Below are 9,109 nucleotides of genomic sequence, written 5' to 3'. Positions count from 1 at the left end.
GGCCCCCCGCCCTTGGCCCTTAGCACAGGCTGAACTTTCGTTTACCATCAGCTCAGCTGAGAAGATGCGACAGGTTCAGAGAGGGCGTGCAGGAGGTGCAATGTTGCACAGCAATTAGCCAGCAAGGAAATGGAACCAAGTCTCTGGGCGTGGGGCTGGGGTGTGAGGTGGGTGAGTGTGGGGTGTGTCAGAGGCACCATGCAGGCCGAGGTGGGGGGCAGGGCTGGGGTGCGGGAGGGCTCACTGTCTCCAGCCATGCAGACGCCATGCAGCAACACCAGGTGTGGGTAGGATACTTGGCTCATCAAGCTCGCTGCTTCCAGAAAGGACTGGGGAGGGGAGAGCAGAAGACCGCGGATTCCTCCCCACCTGTCCCGGGGTGTCGTGGGAAGTCCCGCTAGAAGCTACCTTGAGTCTCTCCTGTGATGGTCCTGCCCTGCGGACCTCAGGTCCCCGGCAGTGGATGCCCGCCCCAGCACGGCTGCTCGGTTTGACCGAGTCCTCTGTCCCTCTGGCCTTGGTCCCAGGGATCCTCCTGCCTCAGCATCCCCAGTGCTGGGACACAGGCCCCGCCCGTGGGTCCCCGCCCGCCGCACCTCCATGCAGTTCCGGTGCCTGGCGTCCATGACCTTCAGGAGGACTTCCGTGTCGTGTGTCTCCCCGTCCACGGTCTCCCGCCGGCGTCCGCGGTAGATCTTGGTGAAAGAGCCGTGGCCCAGGTTCTCGTGCTGTGGGACACGGCGGCCACAGTTGACAGCGGCTCTGTGTCCCCTGCGGAGGGTCGGGACCCTCACCCCGGACCCCGACCCTCACCCCGGACCCCGACCCTCACCCCGGACCCCCCGACCCTCACCCCTGTCCCCGACCCTCACCCCGGCCCCCCCGACCCTCACCCCTGTCCCCGACCCTCACCCCGTCCCCACCCTCACCCCGTCCCCGACCCTCACCCCGTCCCCGACCCTCACCCCGTCCCCGACCCTCACCCCGTCCCCGACCCTCACCCCTGTCCCGACCCTCACCCCTGTCCCGACCCTCACCCCGTCCCCGACCCTCACCCCTGTCCCGACCCTCACCCCTGTCCCGACCCTCCCCCCGTCCCCGACCCTCACCCCTGTCCCGACCCTCACCCCTGTCCCGACCCTCACACCGTCCCCGACCCTCACCCCTGTCCCCGACCCTCACCCCTGTCCCGACCCTCACCCCGTCCCCGACCCTCACCCCTGTCCCGACCCTCACCCCGGACCCCGACCCTCACCCCGGACCCCGACCCTCACCCCGTCCCCGACCCTTACCCCGGACCCCCCGACCCTCACCCACTCCAGGCTGTCCGCAGGGATTGTGTGGAAGCTCAGCTGCGTTAGCACGCAGCAGGATGGGGCGCGGCCGGGGGCCGGGGCAGGGGTGCAGCCCGTTCTCACCACGATCAAATTGGACTTTTCTAGGGGGCAGAAGCAAGAAAACAGAGGTCAGAGGCAAAGGTTCCCAAGAGCCCCCTCCCCGCACTAAGCCTGGGGAACCCCCAGAATGCGCTCCTGAGAAGCGATTTGAAAGCGCCGGGCCCTGAGCGGAAGGGTCCAGGCCAGTTATCCTGTGTCAACCAGGGCAGCACTGTGGGGTGGGGAGACGCCCAGCAGGGGTCGTCCCAGCGACAGTCAGCCACGGGAAGAAGCGAGGGGTGGGTGGCCGAACTGAGAACCACTGACTCTGTACAGATGGAGCATCTGCTGGATCGGGCCACACCTGAAGACTGCCTCCAGAATAGACGGCGTGTTCTTTCCTACCCCTTGTCCTCGGTTTCTGCCCCCCCCCCCAGGAGCTGCTGGGATGGCGGGGGAGGAAGACCGGCTCACCCTTGGGTCTGGGGGTGCAGCAGGAGGTGAGGTTCAGGGCGGCACCATCTACGTGCAGCCCAGAATGCCAGCAGGCTGCGAGAAGCTCCCGGAGGCTTCGGTGCGGCTGGCTGAGACCCACCAGGGAGAAGGCCCCCGAGGGGTCCCGGCGGATGAGGCAGCCCTTGTAATCCGGGCCAAGGGGCGTCTGCGGGGGGGGCAGGGGGAGCTGGGCTTCAGGCGGGGCGCAGGCAGAGCCCGCACCCGGGGCCTCTGCACCTGCTGCTCCAGGTGCTGGGGGGTGTACCCTGAGCTTTTCTGAGTTTTTGAAATTCCATTGATTTCTGTATGTTTCTGTGTAGATGCACACGTGGAGGTCGGAACAACTTAAGCGGGTCGGTGCTGCCCCTTCCACCATGTGGTGCCAGGGATCGAACTCGCATGCTCAGGCTTGGCGGGAACCCCCCCCCCCTCCCCCCCCCCACACGCACTCCTGCCCCGACTCCATCCCCGCATTTTTTGATGCACAATCTTGCTATGTTAGCCCAGGCTGGCCTGCAAATTTGATCCTCCTGCCTCAGCCTCTTGAATTCTAGGAAGAATTCCAGGCTGGTGCTCTTCAAGGAAAAGTGAGCACTCCTGATTCCAGCTCAGATGTCTCCTCCAGGACGCCATCCTGGCACCAGCAATGAACCAACCTGGACGCAGGCAGTGAGAAGAAAGCTGTCATAGTCCTGAGGGCTGCGGCGGAGAATATAGGAGCCCGGGATGGAGCCGGCGGCCTTCAGCTTGTGGACCGCAAAGTCTAGCCTAGGCCAGGGCAGAAGGCCAGTCAGAGCCGGACAGTTCCCCGCCGCCCAGCCCGGTGTGTCCTCGCCACTGCCCGGGACCCTGAGGTGCCTCGCGGGGCCACGGCCCCACGGCGACCCCAGGCCGCCGCTCCTCACGTGATGGGTCCGTGGCACAGCTCCGCCACTTCCTCCAGCAGCCTGGGCGGCGCCACCTCCTTGCAGAAGAAATGCCTGGAGTCGCAGGTCAGGCGGAAGTAACCATCTACGAGGGCCACGAAGGACAGCGCCTCGGGCAGCCCCGGGAACTCCGCTTCCTGTGCCGGAGAACTCTTCAGCGACCAGTGGAGCCCCAGTCCGCCCGCCCCGCTCCCAGGCTCAGCACCAGAGCCAAGACCCACCAGGATGTGGCTGTCCATCCTGGTGATGGTGACCAGCCGCTGCTCCCCTGCCGGACCCACGCGTGGGGCCTGCTTGATGCTGACGTCCACGATTTCGGGAAAGTCACAGAAGGTCTGGAAAAGCTGAGGAAGGAAGGACGGGCCGAGGCCGGGGAATTACATCCCGAGCGTTCATGCCGCGGTGAGCCTGCAGCCCTGAGCCTGCAGCCCTGAGCCAGCCGTGAGCCTGCAGCCCTGAGCCTGCAGCCCTGAGCCAGCCCTGAGCCTGCAGCCCTGAGCCAGCCCTGAGCCTGCAGCCCTGAGCCAGCCCTGAGCCAGCCGTGAGCCAGCCGTGAGCCTGCAGCCCTGAGCCAGCCCTGAGCCTGCAGCCCTGAGCCTGCAGCCCTGAGCCAGCCCTGAGCCAGCCGTGAGCCTGCAGCCCTGAGCCAGCCCTGAGCCAGCCGTGAGCCTGCAGCCCTGAGCCAGCCCTGAGCCAGCCGTGAGCCTGCAGCCCTGAGCCAGCCCTGAGCCTGCAGCCCTGAGCCTGCAGCCCTGAGCCAGCCCTGAGCCAGCCCTGAGCCTGCAGCCCTGAGCCAGCCCTGAGCCTGCAGCCCTGAGCCAGCCCTGAGCCTGCAGCCCTGAGCCTGCAGCCCTGAGCCAGCCCTGAGCCAGCCGTGAGCCTGCAGCCCTGAGCCAGCCCTGAGCCTGCAGCCCTGAGCCTGCAGCCCTGAGCCAGCCCTGAGCCAGCCGTGAGCCTGCAGCCCTGAGCCAGCCCTGAGCCAGCCGTGAGCCTGCAGCCCTGAGCCAGCCCTGAGCCAGCCGTGAGCCTGCAGCCCTGAGCCTGCAGCCCTGAGCCAGCCGTGAGCCTGCAGCCCTGAGCCTGCAGCCCTGAGCCTGCAGCCCTGAGCCAGCCGCGAGCCTGCAGCCCTGAGCCAGCCCTGAGCCAGCCGTGAGCCTGCAGCCCTGAGCCAGCCCTGAGCCAGCCGTGAGCCTGCAGCCCTGAGCCAGCCGTGAGCCTGCAGCCCTGAGCCAGCCCCGAGCCAGCCCCGCCGCGCTCTTTTCCCTCCCACGCCCTCTTCCTGGAGGGGACCTCGGCCTGGGACCAGCTGCCCCACAGACCCACTCGGAACCACCCTGTCTGTGACCCAGCCCCTTCTAGCCCGGCTCGCATCACGCCCACTCCCCGCCCACCGATCGGCCCGCCCCTTGATCGGTCCCCTTGTCTGATTGGTTTCTTCCGATTGGCACCGCCCTACTTCGGCTTCTACCTGCTCTCCTGATTGGCTCCTTTCCGGACAGCCCCGCCTCCCGCGGGCCCCGCCCCTCCCAAGCCCTGCCCCTCGCACCTCTTGGTCCCCGGGGCTCCAGGCGACGCCGCTGCCCCCCGCCACGCGCAGGAGCCCTGGCCCCTCCTGGGCACCGGGGAGCCCCACGCGGAAGGTCTCGGCGGCGACCGCCGGGTGCAGCCGCTCCAGGTCCAGGATGTACTTGGCCATGAGCGAGTAGCGGTCGGCCTGGCAGGCGACCACGCGGCGCAGCGCCTGGAGCACGGTCCTGCGGATGCGCCTGCGCGTCACGAAGCTCAGACCCTGGATCAGGTCGCGCAGGCCGGGCGGCAGGCAGGCCTTGTAGCTGTGGGGCGGGGGGCACGCCGGGTCTCAGGGTGGGGAGGGGCCCGAAGGACACGCGACAGACATCCAGGGCCTCCCAAGCAGAGGCGGGCTGAGGGAGAGGGTGGCTGGCTGCAGGTGGCATTGGAAATGAGGTATGTGCAGGAGTTTGGGAAGGTAAACCGATAGGGCCCCAGGCCCACAGCCAGTTGAGGCCCGGGAGAATCGGCCGGGAGCCAGGTCACTGGGCAGGCCCGAGGCCCTCACCTGACGGTCTTGAGCAGTTCGCCGGGCCGCCGGGCCTGCTCACGGGCCATCTGGGCCAGGTCCAGCACGGCCAGGCTCAGGCACTCCCCCTGCTCCTTCAGGCTGAGGCCCACGGGGAGGCGCCCACTCACCAGGTCACTGCGGTGCTGGGGTCGGGCACAGGAGGGTGCCCGGTGAGGTTCAGCCCGGACCTGGGGGCTGTTGCCTTGGGGTCCCCCCATCCCTGGGTTGAGCCTTCCCCACCGAAGACTGCCAACCTGGGCAAAGAGGTGTTCTAAAACATGCAAGTCGAGGATGGCGCTGGTCAGATCTTTGCGCAGCCCAAAGCGGTGACATGTCTCCAGCCCAAACCAGTCAGGGAAATAAAAGCTGTGGGGTTCAGAATGGGGTGGCACAATCAGCCCCGGCTTCACAGAGCCCAGGTTGCCACTGATGTGCTGCGAGGCCTACAGCAAACAGCACACCCTCTCCAGTCTTGCCTCTGCTGCGGACTGAATGGTAACACCGCCCTGAAGGTGAACGGAGGGCTCACTTCCTACCGGAGCCTGTAGACCAAGACTTGAGTGTCCACGTCCTCCACGGAGAAGATGTGGCTTGGAGAAAACCAGCAAGACAAGTCCTCGGTGGCCAGAGCGAAGAGCGGGTGGTAAACGGGCAGGATGCCTGAAAGGTGAGCTCAGTCATCAGTGCAGCAACACAGGCTGAGCCCACGACCCTCGAAGCCCCGCACCAATGCTGACCACTCCTTTTCTCCACAGATGTCTTGGTCAGTCCTAGCAATCTAGGGACCTACTCACCACAGGCCTTGGCTGCCTGCACACACAGGTCCTCTGCCAGGTAGTCCCCAAAGGAGAAAGACAGTCGCTGGGGAGGCCTAGATCCCCGGGGAGGAAGGAGGACATGCAGGGATCCTGCCTCTGAGGAGGAGAGGCTGCAAGAGCGCTGAGGGATCAGAGGTGTCTCCTCACTAGGAGGTGCCATGATTGTAACCTAGAGAGGCAGAGAGTCGGATCAGAAGGGGCTCACTGAAAGGGAAAGAGCCACAAAGCCCCACGTGACAGCTCGGCTGGCCGGGACCAGGTGTCTTCTGGTTCCGCAGGAACTCGCACCCCCTTGCACTTCTCTGCACCCAGGGCAGACATCTCCAACTGATCCACAAGCCTGCAAGTCCCAACCTGGTCGGCCTGGCCAGGACCCCAGGCAGGCATGAGCAATCAACGGCAGATACAGAAGTAGGCCTGAGCAGGAAGCACCGCGGTGGGAGGGATGGGGGAGCTGTCATTCCTCGTGGGTCTTCAGGTCACAGGGGCGAGGGCTAGAGGCTTCTGCACCTGGTGTGATGGGTTCCCTGTGCGCGAGTCTGAGGCCTGTGTCGTCTCCCCAACCCTTCCTGGTCTCTCTTCACCCTACTCACCTCCACATCCAGCCTGTACTTTGTGGGCCTCACAGGGGAGGTTCCCAGCAGGGGCCTAGGGGAGCATGCGCTGCCCAGCCAGGCCTCCTTGGGCCCTCAGAGCGGGGCAAGCAAGGGTCGGGGCTTGAGCCCCCTGAGAAGAGGCAGGAAACAGCCAATAGGCCGCAGCCCTGCTTCAGGGCCAGGAAGGTGGCTGGGAAAGGCACTTGCGGCCAAGCCTCAAGACAGGAGCCCCACCTGTGAAGCCCACGACACAGGGCTGCCCTCTGACCTCTGCATGGGCACCCTTCCATAATAAAACAAAAGCAGACACAGTGGTACACGCTTGTCACCGCCCGACTCCAGCGGTGGAGGCAGAAGGCCAGCCTGGGCTGCCTGACACCGCATAGAAACCAACAACAGATACCTAAGTAGACCGTAAGTAAACAGAGTGCTGGAGACGCGGCTCAGAGGCCCAGAGCACCGGCTGCTCCAGCCTGCGTTCGGTCCCCACCCACGGCGGCTCACAACCCTCTTCTGCGCTAGTGGCCCCAGCGCCCCCTTCTGGCCTCCGCGGGGGCTGCACTCGCGAAGCTTATGTTCACAGGAAACCGGTGGCCAGGGCTTTAGTCCCAGCACTCGGGGGCAGAGGCAGGAGGATCTCTGTGAGTCTGAGGCCGGCCCGTTTTTAGCCAGTGCTTCAAATACAGAAAGATAACCTATTACTGTACGTGGTGCTACGCACGTTCAGGGTCAGACGCTGTCTCAAGAAACACATGAGGGCGGGCGAGGCGGCGTGGCGGGTGGAGGCTTGCCCCAAGCCCGAGACCCCGGGTGGAGGGAGAGAACCCACTCCGGTAGGCTGTCCTCTGACCTCCAAATGTGCGCCGTAGCAATACACTCACACAGGAGAGTGAGTAAGAACGTATAACCCATCATCATCGTCCCCCACTGCTGTGGCTCCTGGGGAGGCGGCAGGAGGATTGCTGCGAGTTTGCGAGGCCGACAGGGCCACAGAGGGACGGCCGGCTTCAAGGTACGAAACGGAAGAAAACAGCAAAGCGGACAGACTTAGAGGACTATGAGCTTTTACCAAACCGAAAGTTCGGGTCCTTTTCTTCCCGAGCCCTGGACCGGAGCTGGGTGCGGGAGTCCTCGGCGCACGCGCGCCGCTGCGGCCGCGGGGTGCGGTGACCCCGGCTGCGCCCCGCGCCCCCCGCGCCCGGCGCCCGCGCCCCGAGCTCCTACCTGAAGCCGCGCCGAGGCGGCGGCAGCCGGCGCTGCGACAGGAAAGTCCCCGTCCTTCCTGTGCGGCCCCTGAGCTTCCTGGCCGCCTCGTTTACCGAAAGTCAGCGCGCCGGGGGCGGGGCGGGGCGGGGGGAGACCAGAAACCCGCGGGGCCGGGGCCGCCCTGCTGCCGGGGAGCCCGGGGGCAGGAAGGGAGGGGTGCTGGGGACCTCACAGGGACACTTGGGCCTGCCCGGGCCGGGACCTGCTGCATCCAGCACACACTCCACCTTTACCCTCGGAAAAACCACTGAGCAATGTGCTCTTTCGCCACGGGAGGGAGAAAACGCCAAACCTCCGAGCCACCCCGTCCTGATGGGCTGACAGGAGCCCTCTCCTGGGGACCTCACCCCCGCACTGGGCGTGCTCACACTTCCTCTGAAAACCTCGCCTTTTATTGAGGTCCCACGCGACGGGGGCCTGCGAGACTGAGCCGGTGCAGGCGCTTGCCACACAGTGAGTTCAATCCCTGGGACCCACAGGCTCAGCCTGGGGGGTTCTGGAAAGAACTCCTCAAGCCGGAGCGGGTCATGGTGGGGGCCCTTCCTCCATGCCTGGCTCCCGTGGCATCCTCAGCTCGTTGGCACGCTCCGGATCCACTTGTGCCCTGCGCCCGGTGCCTCCGTTTATCCGTCTGTTGCCAGTGTGCACGGAGTGGAACTGAGAGTGAACCCGGGGGAAGGAACGGCGCAGAAGGAGCCGGTTCCCCTGAAGCACGCCGAGTCCTCTTCTCAGATGTCTCTCCTGAAACACCACGCAGAGCAGGCCTCCTGGGCTGCCAATATGGCTGGGAGAGGATTAAGTGAGGAAACAAGACTTCAGAAACGGAAACATGAACAGATAGCAGGTGTGATGCGGAGGATGAGGCAGAGGGTTGACAGAACACTCCAAGGTGTGCCACACAGCTCTCTGCGAGGGGCTGGGGGCGTGGCTCAGGGTAGCATGTGCTGTGCAAGCATGAGCCCCTGAGATGCCCTCCCAGCTACACATGAAGAAGCTGGGTGCATACAGTGCTGCGGTGTCGGAGACAGGAGGGTGGCCGGGGCTCCCTGGCCACCAGCATAGCTCCAGGCAGCGAGACCCTGTCTCAGGGAAGAAGGTGGACAGTGAGTGACAGAGCTGGACGGAGGACATCCTCCTCTGGCCACACACACACACACACACACACACACACACACACACACACACGCACGCGCGCACTCACGTTCTGTCTGCATATATTCCTGAAGAAGAGGGCGCCAGATCTCATTACAGACGGTTGTGAGCCACCATGTGGTTGCTGGGAATTGAACTCAGGACCTTTGGAAGAGCAGTCGGTGCTCTTAACCACTGAGCCATCTCTCCAGCCCAGTTGTTTAGATTTTTTTTTTTTTTTTTTTGAGCGACGAGGGAGCAGTGGGGACCCTGCAGGGGACGGACAGCCCACCACTTCAGTATGAAATGGCCTTACTTACCACTGATACCTGTCTAAAAATTTAAAAATGGAGCCTGGTGGTGGAACACACCTTGAATCCCAGCACTCAGGAGGCAGAGGTAGGCAGATCTTTATGAGTTC

General features: G+C 64.9%; 1 protein-coding gene across 6 annotated transcripts; it reads right to left on the bottom strand.

Annotated features, from left to right (window-relative positions):
* Positions 1 to 12: 12 nt before the first annotated feature.
* Jak3 (Janus kinase 3) lies at positions 13 to 8,456 on the bottom strand. Of its 6 annotated transcripts, none has more exons than XM_036176618.1 (13): positions 6,695 to 8,456; positions 5,672 to 5,864; positions 5,414 to 5,537; positions 5,132 to 5,243; positions 4,875 to 5,020; positions 4,344 to 4,629; positions 3,019 to 3,141; positions 2,777 to 2,934; positions 2,528 to 2,639; positions 1,851 to 2,037; positions 1,314 to 1,438; positions 597 to 728; positions 13 to 329 (listed from the first exon to the last, which is right to left on the bottom strand). In XM_036176618.1, exons 2-13 carry the CDS (start codon positions 5,853 to 5,855, stop codon positions 48 to 50), a joined length of 1,971 nt encoding a protein of 656 aa, XP_036032511.1. In that variant the 5' UTR covers positions 5,856 to 5,864; positions 6,695 to 8,456; the 3' UTR covers positions 13 to 47. The 6 variants fall into 6 exon arrangements, with proteins under 6 accessions (XP_036032511.1, XP_036032510.1, XP_036032508.1 ...); XM_036176617.1 differs by having other exon boundaries at positions 5,672 to 7,296; positions 7,516 to 8,456; XM_036176615.1 differs by having other exon boundaries at positions 7,516 to 8,455.
* Between the last annotated feature and the right edge of the window lie 653 nt (positions 8,457 to 9,109).

Source organism: Onychomys torridus, unplaced genomic scaffold (genome assembly GCF_903995425.1).
Source record: "Onychomys torridus unplaced genomic scaffold, mOncTor1.1, whole genome shotgun sequence".
NCBI lineage: Eukaryota > Metazoa > Chordata > Mammalia > Rodentia > Cricetidae > Onychomys > Onychomys torridus.
This window is presented reverse-complemented; position numbering and strand designations above follow the sequence as displayed.

Bases quoted from the DNA above. Each gene is read 5' to 3' on its own strand.
- Jak3 (XM_036176616.1), bottom strand. From the start codon at position 5,855: ATGGCACCTCCTAGTGAGGAGACACCTCTGATCCCTCAGCGCTCTTGC. The intron at 5,021-5,131 runs GTTGGCAGTCTT...GCCCGACCCCAG, and splicing joins TAGAACACCTCTTTGCCCAG to CACCGCAGTGACCTGGTGAG. The intron at 729-1,313 runs GTGAGGGTCGGG...CGTGTCCCACAG, and splicing joins CTGCGGACAGCCTGGAGTGG to CACGAGAACCTGGGCCACGG.